At 42.8% G+C, this 15,575-nt stretch overlaps 1 protein-coding gene across 8 annotated transcripts in view; it reads left to right on the forward strand.

The window, feature by feature from the left end:
• Positions 1-2,011: 2,011 nt before the first annotated feature.
• DNAH12 (dynein axonemal heavy chain 12) overlaps positions 2,012-15,575 on the forward strand; it is a 134,979-nt gene continuing 121,415 nt past the window's right edge. For all 8 annotated transcript variants that reach the window (XR_007243968.1, XM_048490126.1, XM_048490128.1 and 5 more), the window contains exons 1-5: positions 2,012-2,129; positions 6,966-7,135; positions 10,400-10,490; positions 12,500-12,526; positions 14,469-14,658. Coding sequence is in view for 7 of the 8 variants with exons in the window: in XM_048490126.1 (XP_048346083.1) it covers positions 6,966-7,135; positions 10,400-10,490; positions 12,500-12,526; positions 14,469-14,658 (478 nt within the window). In the remaining variant the exon portion in view is untranslated. The remainder of the gene's footprint in view (positions 2,130-6,965; positions 7,136-10,399; positions 10,491-12,499; positions 12,527-14,468; positions 14,659-15,575) is intronic.

Genomic DNA, 15,575 nt, shown 5'->3' on the forward strand with positions numbered 1-15,575 from the left:
TACATCTTAGCAATAACTTGCATACCGTAATTTGAAAATCTGATTTAGTTTTCTCAAAACCATACTTTTCATCTAGTCTGAATTTCTCCTGTAACTATACATAAGAGAATCAGTCACAATTAATGTATTTTGCCTATAATTGCTCCCTAGTTTTCATTTTGCAGCCTCCTTGTAAACAATCTAGGCTATCACCATTTCTTTTCAAGAGTCATGTCACATCTAGATAGTGCTTCTTGTGGTGATAACCACCCTGGTGTTTGTTTTTGGGTTTTTTTAACAGTCTAGATTGGAATTTATTGAAACCAGGGCTCCCTGGGCTTAGTCCAGTTATGGCTACAATGGCCAACCTCCATATGCGTCCTGAAATTCTCCAAAATTACAAGAGATGCTGAGCTCTTTCCTCTCCCCAACTCTGCTCCCCAGTCACTGCCCCCAAATTTCCAGGAATTTCTGGAGCTGAAGTCTGCAACCTTACATTCCTGCTGAGTTCTCTTCATATTGTCCCCAAATCAGGGATATTTTAAGCTGAAGTTTGCAGCGTTCAGTATACCATATAAGACTTATCAAGAAATAATAATAGTGTTCTGAACATTTTCCTTAGCTTAGCAGTGACACTTATCTGGAATTAGGGACTGAAGGGGGATAATTTCCAGGTAGGCATGCATCTCAGCATTTTTGTTATCACTAAATCTTTGGTTGCCATGGCAAATTTACAGCTACTTGGCTCATTCTAAACACAGGAAAGTTTATATATGTTTAAGGTTACAACTTGGAATTGATACAATAAAAGGATAGGCATATCCTGAATAGTGTTAGATGTAGCCATTTCCCTCTCCAGCCCAAAATCAGTTTTCATTATATTTTAGTCTGACCACCTTTTTATTGTGACAATTCTTCAGTGCAATAAGAGCAGTCTCAAATTTGCCATCAGCAAGAAGAAATGTGTAAAAATACATTGTCCTTTTACTCCCAAGGACAGAATAAGCAATGCAAATTTTCTGCCACTGGTTGTAAGCAGGTAATTATCAAATAGGACTCCATGAAGTAAAACCTCCCGATGGAGGCTCATCGGGACTTTGCAAAGAAGGTGCTGGTGGATTCAAGAGCAAAAAAGTCATCCCACCTTCATCACCAATTTGTTGCATCTGTTCAATAACACCTCCAAATCAAATCCCAAGTTTGTTTACTAGTCTCAACCAAGCAACATAAAAAACATTGTACAACTGCATGCATTCCCACTTTCTACGTCCAATTTGCACACAGTTCTCTTAAAGAAACATATACACCCCACACCACAATATTTCAAAGGAATAAATAAAAGTGTCATCTTGTTCATGTCATTGTCCTTTGTTGATTGTAAAGGGAAGCCCAAGATTCCTTCCAAAAAGAATTGCAATTCTGTCACCAAAACTTAATTGGTGACAAGGCTTACCAACGTTCTGAAATCTTTGTTGAACACCAATATCCAGTAACACCAATCTTGTCCACAGACACATCAATTGACAAGAATTAGGTCAAAATAAATCTTGTGACATCTTAAAATTTTCATAGGGCACTGCCAACTTAATGAGACACGTGAAGGGAAAACTATGCACACACATGGAGAGAGATGATACCAATGATGGGAGCAGTGAAACGAAAATAAATTCCAGATAAGCGCAGCAACCACACAACAGCTGTAACCGGTGGTAACACACTATCTCCCCAACTGTGGTAACCAATTAACTCTTGTAACAGGTATATCATCTCTATCTAAACTCTGTTAATACAATTAATCAAAGGAATCAATCAAATGGAAGCCACTAGACAGGTTTGAACCCCAGCGTCTTTGTCTGTAGAAGGAACTACTAATCAACAGCCCGCTTGAGCAACAACAGCTACTTCCCCTCTCCCCGTAACCCTGCGCCCAGAGAGCAACTGCAGAACGGAAAGCATGGCAGATCCCGCGCGCAAAGCAAGCTGGGAGTGGACCCGGGAGCCCCCTTGTTTCTATAGCAACTGACGCGTTGTTGATACCGCAGGAGGAATCTGCGCCGGAGTCACCCAGCTCCAGACTGGTCCCCTTGTCTCCTAGGAGACTTCATCGCCAAACTCCGCTTTTCTTGGGGTGCAGACCCTGGAAGAAAGAGGTGAGCGATGGAAAGCGCCCTGCCCTGCCCAGCTCCTCTTGCAAGAACGTCGGGGCAACGGCCGGGCGACTATTTTTACTACTGCATTTTATGAAAACGAGGAAAGTATTCGAGAGCAACAATCTCTCACTAATCACTCGCGCATCTGAGCTAATGGGTGGAAAAGGGAACGGCACTTTTTTGTAGATGCCAGGATTGAGCCATGGGTTTGGCGGCTCAGTCTTTATGTGCTGATCCTGCTTTTTCGGTTTTCCAATTTCTGGGAAGTGACTGTGTTTGTGAAGAGTTGCTACCTTCTGATGACAGCAGAAACTAACAGCCTGACCCTACCCATGTTTTACTTGGAATTAAGTTTCACTAAGGCTATCATGTTCTCAGTAAGTCACATGGAAATCAACCTGACTTACTTCCAAGTAAACATGCACAGGACAGGCTATAAAGGACATGGATTTAATTTTCCTTCCTGAAGGTGTGGAGTAGGAGCCGCCATCTCCCAAGGGCAATTTCTTTAGGAGTAGCCTCTGACATTTAATTACTTTACATCAAGGATCCTACCTTTTTGAGCCTGTGGATAGTTTGGAAATTTTGAGAGTGGGAAGTGGGCAGCACAACAAAATGGCTGCTATAAAGGTGGGGCCAATCATCGAATGTAGCCAGGTTCCCAGCAAAGCATTCTCCCATGACAGAGGCAGCTACTTCTGAAAGAGTAATGTCTACTGGGTTCTTCTGAAGTATATCCTGGGGAAGTTAAGGAAAGCCAGAATCTTTCCTTTAGTGATGATGAGTTGGATCCAGCAAGAAACACACAAAGACTGCAAATTTCCCCTGCTATGGCTTCCCACTAGTAATTATTTCCATCCTTGGAAAATACCCACATAGGCTTGGAAGCTGCAATGGGGAGGGAGAAGGCAGCAAAATTGCTCCCTGCTTCCATCATCTGTGCAGAGTGGAAAGCAGCAAAAATTTCAACCTTCAACACCTTCTGCTGATAGATCACTGGATTTAAATCTGGAGACAGGAGAGTTTGCTTCCTGTGTGCCACCAGGAAGAGGCTTCCAGGGCCAGGATATGTGAAAGCCTGATTTGGTGACCAAGCTAAAGAGACCGGTTTGCTTGTGATGAGTTCAGTACTTTGTTAGTCAGTCAGCTGGTAAGGAGTGAGCCATTCCATTCAAGAATCCAAGTATTTTGTCCCCAAGAGTCAAGAAATAAGCAAATACTAGGAAATACCATGGTGCACCCAGAATAGGGATCACTGCACTACATGGTAATTGAAAATTCATATCAGGAAGCAGCTACAAAGTCATTCATCTTTGCAAAGTCAGATTGATAGGACATCCACTTTATTTATTTATTCATTCATTCATTCATTCATTCATTCATTCATTCATTCATTCATTTATTTAAATAGTTCTATCTCATATTTCTCCCCATGTAACTTAACTTGTTTTTCTCCCATTCTCCATTTTATTTTTACAACACTAATCCTGTGAAGTAGGTCAACCCATGGTCACCCAGCTTCCAGGGCAGAGTAGTGATTCATACTTAGGTCTCTCAGATTCTAGTAAGATTCTGTAACCATTATACCACACTGAGTGTGAACTTCTTGGGAGAAAATCTGGGGGAAAGCCATCCCATGCTGACTTCCAACTGAGTAGCCGTGTTAGTCTGTTGCAGCCAAAAAAAAAAGTCTGTTACTTTAAAGATGGACACATTTACTGAAGCATTTGTGGGCTAGAACTTTTCTCAGGTCAGCAGAGTCTTTTGTGGGTGCCAATCTGCAAAAGTGCAAAATCAACAACTACCTATACACATGCTTTCTCTGTTGTGGCTCACACCTTATGGAATGGTCTGCCTGAAGAGGTCAGGAAGTCTCCCACTCTCCTAGCTATCCATAAATTATGCAAAACTAAATTATTCTACAAGGTTTTTCTGCACAGGTGGTTGGGTTACCCTCACCTGAATTCCAGGCTAGCCTGATCTTATCAAATTTCAGAAGCTAAGCAGGGTTGACTCTGGTAAGTATTTTGATGGGCAGCCTCCAAGAAATACTAAGGGTGTGACACAGAGGTAGGCAATGGCAAACACCTCCAAAGTCTCTTACCTTGAAAACCCTGTTGGGTTGCCCTAAGTCAGACGTGACTTGACAGCATAGAAAAGGGGGGGGGGGTTGGACTCTACAAAATGGTTCACAAACTAACTTGGATAAATGATGAAGGACAGTGGTTTATACTGCTAAATATAGCTTATATAAGTAGGATCCTACTATGCAGTTGTTTCACTGCTTACTAAGTCATGTTAATACTGCTATTAAGCTTCAGTTCTAGCTTTTAGATTTCTGGTTAGTTCCAGATTTCTAGAATGCTAATACACTGTTTATTGAATTTTTCCATTTTGTTGACTGTGTTGACTCACTCTGTGTAATCCACCTTAAGTCCTTGTGAGAAAGGTGGACTATAAATAATGCAAATAAATAAATGAATAAACAAGAATGCTGTACCAGGAGAAACAGTTGTCACCCACAGGACATACCCTGGAGACTGACTTTTGGCACCCTGTTGCAAATTGCAGTTTTTGTAACTAGGAAGTTGTCCATGACTGGTATTTTCTTGTGAGCTCCCATGAGATGAAGTAATTGTAAAAACTGCATCTGATGCTATTCTTCTCAGCATCTTGGTTCATAGTTATTCTCTGCTAGCTAAAGCCCCCTCAAGTTTGACAAACAAGGGAGAAATGAACAGTTTCAATCCTTTCCGTGGCTTCACTCCCCTAATTTTCCTTCCTCTTTCCCCCCTCCACCACAGAAAGAGCAAAAGATGGGGCCCCTAAGAATTAATGGTAAACGTTTACTTGCATGTAAAAAAATAAGGTATATACTTTAGGACCCTACTGGAAAACTAGCATTTTATTCATTTTTGTGTCTGAAATTGCTGTCAAACTCGATGGGATCTAATGAGAATCAAATCAGTCCTTATGTAGCATATACTTAATCCTGCCCCTGGGGTTGGTTTATTACTACCGTGTCATATATGTACGTCTCTCTCAGGAAATGTCGAATGGAATAGTATAGCCTGACTTTGTCAGATCTTGGAAGCTAAACAGAGTTAGTAACTGAATGGGAGACCACCAAGAATGACTTTTGTTCGTCACCCTATGCGACTGTGAGTTGGCAGCACTTTAAAGACACACACACCCCTCTCTCTCAGCATCCTTTGTTTTCACAACCAAAGAGACCCAGGTATTTAATCCTTATGTGCTTGTTCACAGTTTTGGATCACACTCTTGGATCACTGTGTATTTATGCCTGCTGTCAGTCTCTGGATTCACACTATAATGAGCAGAGAAATATTTATTTAGTCTTACATTTATTCAATACATTTTAATCCCTCTTTCCTTGAAAGAGCTCAGGACAGTACACACTGTCCTTTGTCTTCCATTTTATCCTTACAGCAATTTTTCAAAGTACGGTATATTAGATTGTGAGAGAGTGACTTATCCAAGGACACCCAGTAAGCTTCATGAGTGAGTGAAGACTTGAACCTGGGTCTCACAGATCCTAGTCCAGTGATAGTGAACCTTTTCGAGACTGAGTGCTCAAATTGCAACCCAAAACCCACTTACTTATCGCGAAGTGCTAATACGGCAATTTAACCTGAATACTGAGGTTTTAGTTTAGAAAAAACAGTTGGCTCCAAGGCACGCGTTACTCAGGAGTAAGCTTGGTGAAGCAACCGTGCAACACTTCGAATGGGTGAATCACGACCCTAGGAGGGTTTACTCAGAAGCAAGCCCCATTGCCAGTAACCGAGCTTACTTCCAGGTAAAGGATCGCGCTTTAGTTCTTCCCATGAAAATCATTAGGGTTTAACAGCATTACCTATACTGCTTCCCCAAAATTAGGTCTTAGATTTAATGCTAATGATCTCCCTGAAATAATGACTCTATTATCACACTGGGGGCCTGGCAGGAGAAGGGGGCGGGGAGAGGGAAGTGTAAAACTTTCGCTTTCCAAAACCCAATAATTTTCCGTCCCCCCACATGACAAATTCTGTGCACACGTGCCCACAGAGAGGGCTCTGAGTCCCATGGTTCGCCACCACTGTCCTAGTCTAATACTTTAACTACAACACCATCGCTAAATTAAAATGGCCATTTATGCACTTGTGGTCTCATTTGCATTGAGCTTTCAGGTTTGATTCTTGGTTACACACACATTTTCCCCTCTTCAGAACTCACTGCATCCTCAGATCGGAAAATCACCATAGTTTTTAAAAGCTGTTAAAGGTCAGCTTTTTCTATCTGAAGAGAAATGGAAGATTACTGCACTTTTCTTCAGGTTTTCTCACGTCTTCCTGCCCTTCATTGCCCATACAATAACAGTTTCTCTCACTCTTCAGGGCACCAATTCAGAAGATCAGAAGGGCTTTCTTGTTTTTTAAAAAATGTTTAATGCTGTGAAATTCACATGGTCTAGCAAAGTAATGCTAGATCAAAAGTGGTAGGGGGAAAAAGGCAGCAGGTAACCTCCCCAAGTGGAGGTTGCAGGGAAACAACAAGGAAGTGGTGAGTGGGCAAAATGGTGGATCAACTCTGCTAGGGACTCTTTTGCAGGAAGAGAATTCCTGTCTAAGCAAAAAACAACAGTCCCACTGCAAAGTAAACAGCCACAGGGTAAATGGTAGATGCATAAATGGCCATTGCTTTCCATCGAAAAAGCTATACAATGTTGTTTATTCATCCTGTGAAAACATTGTTAATCATATGCTGGTTTTTGTGCAGTTGCATTTAATAATTAATTTTTTTTCTTTACTAAAGATTGTTTTCTTTTTATTTTAGATGTCAGCTCCAAATAAATCAGCAGACTCCCGAAATAATGATGACGCATGGAACATTCAGTTACCACCCATAGATTTGCCCTCCACATCCCAGGGTTTGACAGAAAAACAAAAAAAGCTACTGAAATATCGCAGAGTCAAAGAACAGCAAAATATGTTTAATAAGATAATGTAAGAACCATACTTTATATTCTACATAGGAGAGTTTAGGAGAAGACACTGTGTGTTCTCACCTTAGACTCTGATCCCTTCCGAGTTCTGTGCCAGGAAGCAAAGGGCAGTCAGTCTGTAGCTGTGCTTTTCACAGCACCTTGATGTGAAAACATTGGAAAAAGCATAAGAAGAGCCCTGCTCGATCAGAATAGTGGCCCATCTATTCCACTATCCTCTCTCACACAGTGAACGATCAGTTACTATGGAGGGCCAACAACCGGACATGTCAGCCCCAGCCTTCCCCTGAAATGTTTTCCTGGCACTGGTATTTAGAGGTTGACTTCCTCTGACTGTGCAGATTCCCTTTAGTCTCCATAGCTAGTAGCTACTGGTAGACTTATCCTCTAAGAATGTATCCAATCCCCTTTTGAAGCTGCCTATGCGTATGCACTTTGTTTGTACAATTAAATAATTTCAGGGTATTTCAGCCCCTTGTGATACTGTTTATTCATTTATAAAATTTGCACCCTTCTTCATTTTTAAAATTTTCTGCCCTTCTTTCTGCCACTCTTTATGAGGTCAGCAAAGGGGGCTAATAAACTAAAAACACATCTAATAAAAACTCATCATAGGAACATTTAAAACTAAACAAAAACACATTATAACAACTAAAACCAAGCTAAAATACACATAGGAAAACACAAAAATAGCAATCAAAACATAGGGCAAGATGGAGGGATCACTGGATGAGACAAGCAAAGAAGCACTTCCACTTCTACTTTCATACTCAATTCTCTCTCTACGCGTCTGAGCGTAACATTTTTTGGTCCCCTGCCTCCAAGCAACAATTTTTCAGGGGTCAATTTGAGTTCCTGTGGCAGTGGGAAGATGGGGAAGTCTCACTGGATCCAAGCCTACTTTTCTAAGCTGGTGCTTGAGCAACACAGGCAAATGTACTGTAGAAGATATGTATGGTCAAGAATGATACAGAATTGCGTAGCCATCCACAAACCAAGCAAAGGTCTCTATTTAATGGACTGTTCTGGTATGCAGAATACTGTAACTTTGTAAATTAACAAAAAGAGGAAAAGTGTTCTCAAAACACAACTTGATGGAAGGTTGAATGCAGATAAGGGGTGGGGGGATGTGAGGGTTTAGAGAACCCTGGAAAGGGAGATCCTGGGATAGGAGTTCCAAATTATTCCACCTGAAGATGCTGCAAGAGTATGAAATGTTGAGAGTCAGTTCCAGGGGAAAGGAAAACGGGGAGAGTAGCCTGTTTAAGCCTCTGAGAGCTTAGATTATTCTGGATAGGGAGATCTTTTGTAGGAGGTCAGGCAGAATTCATTCCTGTCCCATGATTCATCACAGGCCCCCAGCTTGTATCTCCCTAATTCTGAGAACACACACAGAAATATTCTGCAATTAGAGTATATTGTACAAATAATGAAATTAAAAGAAATCTATAGCAGCTCCAAAGCTTGGGTAGAATAATGAATGGCAAGTAATTTTGTAGATAGCTGAATGCTATTAAGTTTGGTTGTTCCTGAGTGATTGCTGTGCAGTACAATAGCCATGCTACATGCCATACTGTTGCTCTGTTTCCTTCACTGGTAATCCAATCTTGTTCCACTGCATGTTATTCAGCTCCATCCAAAGGGCTGTAGGGAGTGGTGCAGCCTTGCACAGTGTTGTTTGCCCTCCCCAGGGCACTTACCCCAGCAGAGGGGGCAGCCATGCTGTTATCTGCCCATCCCACAGTCCCACCACTGCAGACCTCAGAAGTCTCGACTGGCATCCTGCTCGGATTCCAGCATGGGAGGAGGGCAGATTGGGCCATTTCTGGGAGCAGAGCTGACATTAGTTGGCTGCCTCCTGGGGTTGAGGGCCGGGTGTGCAGTACCCCAACCTTCGGATTTATGGCACTCTATGGGGTTTCCCGAACTTCTGGAAAGGCCCTCTTAGAGATGAAGGGGCAGTACCACATTGGTGTTCCGCGACCGCTGGGTTTGGATGGGGCTGACTATTGTATATAGTATACAATATATCCAGTATACAATATACTCTAATTTTTGTAATCCAAGTTATACTGCTCTGTTATACTGCTCTGATTGAATTGGTTTTAACTGTGTAATCCCTTCTTCCTTGAGTATCAGTGGTCGGTTTTTTCATGGTGAAATTGTACCGGTTTGAGCACGGGGGAATATACCTGTGCATTTGAGGGTTCCTCATGGCTCCCGGAGCTGCTGCGTGTCTGCCCCGATGTGGCCCCGTGGTATTGCCTTTGCTCCATGAATTTCAGAAATCACTAGCAAGGTGGTACTTTTTAAATACCCCTGTGCGGCCCTGCTGCTGTGAAAAAACCATAGGAGCAGATCTGGGGCAGAACTTTTGCATTTTTTCCGCCATGCCATTCTGGCCTGCCCAATGCTTTACGTGCCAAAAGTGTGAGTTGGAAATGCAGATGGCAAAGATGGGGTGGGTGGGGGAGTGGTGCTTTGATCACATTAAGCAGAGGCTTGTGTGCAGCCCAAAGAGGGGGAGGGGGACACCTTCTGCTGAGCCACAGTGACAAAAATCAATCTGCTGAAGGGTGAGATTTACGTTGCGGGGGGGGGGGGCGGAGAGGAGAAGAGGCGAGCATAAAAGGAATTGTGGCTTCCCAGCTGTCATCTATGTGAAAGGACTCCCTCCTCCTCTCCTAAATGGAATCTTTTACTTTAGCCATTGCAGAAGGGCTGCTGCCTTCCACTCAAACGCTTTCCTCCCATCCTGTCTGGGAAAGGCAGACTGCTCTTCGTTCCCCCCTCCCCCCAATTTCTCTTTCTAAATCCACGGTTTCTCCCTCCGTGAAAGGGAATGGGGGAGAATGATGCCATTTGAGTGACACAACCAGTGGACAATCAGAATGCGGGAAACGGAGGTTGTCTGTGCATGCGTGGAGTAGATCGCAGGGTGAATGAAAAATCCCTGTGCCCGTGCAGAAACAGCTGGAGCAGCTTAGCAGCAGAAGCGGGGATCCGTGCAGAATCACAGACCGGGGCAAAATTGACCCAGTACGTGAGATCCTGGGTCCACACGGGTGTATTTTCACTATGAAAAAATGGCCAGTGAGTAAGGGGGCTCTAAATGAAGCAAATAAACAGACCTGTGCAGGAACAATTTTGCATGGCATTGAACAAAATACCTGACCAAGCAAGTGTTTCTCGGCATATCTTATATTAGGTTTTAAAAAAAAATTGCAAGTTTTTAAAATTACTTTCTAACTGTACATTTTTTCAGTGTTACTGGGGCTATGCAGGACTATACAACAGCCTTAGAAGAATTTGCAAAGAAAGGTTGTCCACCTCCTGCTCCAGAACTTCCTGCTACAGTAAGCTTGTAATGTATTTTAAGACATGATATTGGTACAATTAAGACCTCCTCAAAAGGAGGAGGAAGAAGAGAACATAAGTACATACACATAATAGATTGGGTCAGATGCTATCTGAGTGGATTTGTAGAATCTTTTAATGTCAGAAGGGATCTTTCTTGTATCAGCAACAGAACAAGAGGATCAGTACGATGTTGTCCCTACTGATAGCATCCCTGCAGCTACTGCTGTTGTACCTATTAAACTGATGGAGATTGGTGTGTGTGTGTACTCACCATGCATGCACTCAGTTCTAACAGTGGTGTATTCTGTGCAGAGAAGTAATGAAGCTCCTGGCCTTTGGGGTTTTCTTGGGGGATGGGAATCTGCATTTATATATTCACTATACTGTGGCAGTATATTATGCAAATAGCATTTGTCTGTTAATGTTCATGTATGCTGTCCTTCCCTTCATCATGATAGCTTGTTATCCCAATTGAATAAAAAGAATCAAGAGATGCCTTTGTTTGAAATTCATATAAAACACTACTAAAAGTTTAAACTTATAAGATACTGGAAAAGTATATAGACTTCTCGTTGTATTGCAATGAATTGGCAGACTACATAATAGGGCAGAAATGTGAGTGAGTTATGTAGAATTTTACTAGATAACAAAATTAAGTTACTGTAAAAGAAAAAGTATCTCCCTATACCCTATGACACCACTTGTAAAGACGGGTTAGGGCTGAGCGAGCAGGCACACACCTAAGGGTCTTCAGAAGGTCCTGTCGGCCTTATTCTAACTGCCATCTCTTAGGTATATAGAGGGGATTTGTGAGGGGATTTTAGTTTTCCCTCCAAAATTGACTGATTAACAAACAAACAAAGATTTACAAGAAATTATGTCACAGATATAGTTAAGCTTTTCTTTTTCTTTGACAGGAATACTTTGATAAACCCTTTAGTTGTTTCAGACAGTTCTTTGACTCAGTTATAACAAAACTTCCTTCTACTAAACTTCCTTAACAGGGAAAATCTTTCTTTCACAGATCTTGACAAATACTTAAATCTCCAACTCCTTTCACTAAAGAGAGGCACACTGGGCTTCATAAAGCAGGCTCTGGGGTATTCCACCTGGAAACTCACTCCTGCCAATTAAATAATGCACATCCTCAGAGAATTCACTGTCCTATATCTAGATGCTTTCTTTGCAGAGACCTATGGACAAGCCCTCTCTGTGTTTTAAGTATTGTCCCTGTGATGTTGTTTCCCTCGGACCAAGGCTCAGGTTTCACACACAGCCTGACCTTTCTTGGTTCTTCACCAAAAACTGGTTATCCAGCCTCTTGAGAAGCAAAGCTCTGTTTCTCTCCCCTCTGCTTTTCTGTCTCACGAACACATACCCTCTGGCCTTTTAAAGATAGCTGCAGTACCAGCCAACCTGTAAGGGTCTGGTACTCCAGTCAGTAATAAGACTCAAGGTAGGTTCAAGAGCTTTATTCAGGACCATGTCAGCTCAATGGCCAGATAGCTGAAACTGGGGGTTTGGCTCTGGCCCCATTATATACCTAAAGGTTACAGATTGATTCAACCCCCACCCTTGCATTCCCATAATATCAGCATGTGAAAGGACAGTGAGAAAGAGACATTGTTTTGGGACAGTCAGGTTACTCCCTTTGAAAGACAGATAAGGAGAAACTGTCAAGCGCTATTGAACTAGTTACATGCGAACAAAGGAAAGAGGCCTCATGGCCTTGAGTGGTGGAAATGGCTGGGTCATCTGCAGCAGAGTGTTGTACATGCGATTTACCAGGCCAAGGATGGTGCAGGCCTGACACAACCAATCAGGTGGAACTCCTGGTTAACCCATTAGTTCCCCTTTCTCTCACAAAACTGCACTTAAAAGTTCTTCAGCAGTCTGGAACAGTTGCACTAAATATAGGAACAGCAAACTCTGTGCAAGTGCTCAGTCTGGGTATCTGTGAGGTCTATCTGTGTACCTGTTAATTATTGTTGCACTTTTTTCATAGATGAACAGCGAGCAGAGGAAAATACGAGTAAGTTTAACGTTTTCTTATTTTTAAAGTGACATGTTGCTTGATTCTGAAAAAAAATCTGTGTAGAGGCGGAATTAAGAGGTATATGTCAATCTGTGAATATCAAATAACAGAAACTACAGAAACTCTCACTTCCTGAATCACTGGTTTTAAAATGCTGCATATTATGGAAGAAATTATGTTCTTGAATAGTTCTGTCAAGTAAACTTTTTAAAAAGCAAGCAGCCTTTTTGAAGGGCCACTCCTACTGCCCCTACAAGAGCACCACAGCTCCTGCCTCTTTTTGCGTTCAGGTTGAGACAAGCAGTAGAATGGTGAGATGAGGTCACTAGTGGTAGATATAGACCAGGGGTGGCGAACCTTTGGCACTCCAGATGGACTACTTCGAGATGGACTACTTTGAGAGACACGGTATTATTATAAAATTATACACCAAAAGCTATACCAAAAACAAAAAGGCTTAAAGATAGATCTTTTTCAAGTGGAATCAAGTATGCAACACTTACATCACATACATGTATCTGCATAATTTTTTTAACTATATGGCTTATGCATAATATAAAAAAACCTACTAATTAAAACTATGCAGGTTCAATTGTTCAAGTTTCATGGCTGGATGCATTCTAGCATTTATGAAATTATTTTGTAAACTCTGCAGATTCTGAATCTCCAAAGTTTACGCTGCCTGTGTGCTGTTTCATAATGCAGTTTTATAGTGCTAAACCATTACCTAGAAATGGATTATTTTCATATTCAATGCATTAAAGATCTTGTGCAAATGCAATTCACAGATATCATACTGTACTTATGCTGGAGGATAACAGGTGAAATGTCTTCTGATTAGCCACAAAGCTCTCATTAGCCCCCTCATGAGGCAAAAGCTTCTCTACAAAACTGAAAGTTAAAGGTCATTTTTTTTTCTTTTCAAACTTACCAGTGCAATTTTCAGAAGGGCATGCATGATCTCTTCTGTACTTCCTGGCTGGCTCTCTCCCAGCCCTTCCATCAGTTTACTCACCCACCCACCCCCTTCATGAGGCAAAACTGAAAGTAGGAGCCAATGAGAAGAAGGGTCATTTGCATGCAGGCTTTGAGGATGCTGGGGGATAGTTTGGACGAAAAAACCTTTTGGAGGGGCAGAAAAGGATGAGGGCAAATTACAAAATAGTGATTTGCAGATGCTCTGAGGATGCTGGGAAACTGGGTAAAATGAAATTGAGACTCACCATAACTTGGAAGGTTTGCTGATTGTGGAGACATAAATACCAAGCTGAGTGAGTTTTTTTTATATAGAGAGACAGAGGGAGCAAGAGAATGCAGGCAGGTGGGGGGGGCCATCGTGTGATTTTGCACTGCCCCCCACGTGAATCCCACGGTGGACGCCCAGGACATTTGTCCCCGGATGTCCCTGTGGGAGCTTCATCACTAGGTTGGTCTTAATTTACTGAATATATTTTTATCCCACATTTCTACCCAATGGGGACCCAGAGCAGCTGTAATAAAAGGTTTTACATGACTTTTGTTTTGAACAACCTATTTTGAATAATTTCTACCATGATATTACATTGTTCCATTGTCTACTGAAGTTGCCCAAAGTTTCTGATGCTTAGCATAAAAACTGTTACATTTACTATGAATATCAATGTTAGCTATTAGTATATTGTCCAGTTTTCTGATAGTCTTTTCAGTTGTTGAATTGCAGAGGGGATAAACTGATTTAAATCTTTACAGCTTGCTGCTTTGTTCTGTGAACATTTCCTATGTTGTATGGAAGAAATGTTTATTGCAATAAATTGATTCACAAATATTTTGTATACAAACTTTGAAAGAGGCCAAGGACCAACTTAACATGATATTAAAGTACAGTTTTTAAATAAATGAACAAAGCATTGCTTAGCCTTTTGTAATGGGAATTACATGCATGATCATGGTATCATTTCAGAACAATTATCTCTTTATGAAGAAGTGTGTAGCAAGTAATCCAATAGTTCCTATTCAGCAGGAATGGTTAACCTCCATGCTCACTTTGGTACCTCAGCATCTAATGGAAGGCAAAGACCAAGAGAAACTAGTCAAACAACTCTTAGCTGAGGTAACAACAGATTATGAACTGAGCATGAAGAGATATATGGGTAAGTTCCACTAATGGTATTATGTTATATTAGTACATATTATAGCGACACTGGTACTCTGTAACAGGAGCAAGCATCGGCTTCCCCTGGCCATGGCCCCGGCCTGCCCCCACTATGCTGGCAGGGGCGCAGGGATGCTGGTGTAGCATTCAGCCCCATATCCCACCACGGGGAGGGGGGGGTGCTTTTTCATGGTAGCACTTTGATAATACAAAATATATACGTAATTTCTCCCGTAACATTTGAGTGGCCTCTTCACACATTTGAACAGTCTATTGCAAGGGTCGGGAACCCGTGGCTCGCGAGCCGCAAACGGCTCTTTCCCGCTTGTGGTGCGGCTCCTGGCATGGCCCCTTCCTCCCCTCTCTGGGGCTTTTCCACAGATCTATCCCTCTCTCTCTTGTTTCTCTCTCCTCCTCTCTCCTAGTCACCCACGCTCTCGTTTCCACCCTCCACTTTCCCCAGCTTCTTCCTTCTCCTCGGAGCCTCGGCCGCCCCACCCCGCCTTAAATCCTGCCCCAGTGCCTTCTGGGGCGCTTCTCCCCTCGTCCTGCAACGAGGCCGGGCCGGGGAGAGATGTTGCCGCCGTGAGTCGCTCGGCGGCCTGCCCCCGCAGCGCTCTGCTCGTTGTCCCTCAGGCCAGGGCTGGGCACATTGCCGCCGCCGCTGGGGCTCGGGGCTGCGTGGCCAGACCGAGGCCTGCCGCTGCTGGGGCACGCAGCTGCGCTGGCGCCCGCCCTGTCAAGTCTGGGGAGGAGCCTCCAGGCAGCCCTGGACACCCACGCTCCCGCATGAACGGGGAGCGTGCAGCCAGCATCCTGGCCTGAGCCGGGCGCTGCTATTTTCTCCCCTCCCCTCAGGGTAGAATCCTGAGAAAAAGCGAGCCTCGGCTCAGGCCGGGATGTTGGCTGTACGCT

Source organism: Sphaerodactylus townsendi, linkage group LG03 (genome assembly GCF_021028975.2).
Source record: "Sphaerodactylus townsendi isolate TG3544 linkage group LG03, MPM_Stown_v2.3, whole genome shotgun sequence".
Classification (NCBI taxonomy): Eukaryota; Metazoa; Chordata; class Lepidosauria; order Squamata; family Sphaerodactylidae; genus Sphaerodactylus; species Sphaerodactylus townsendi.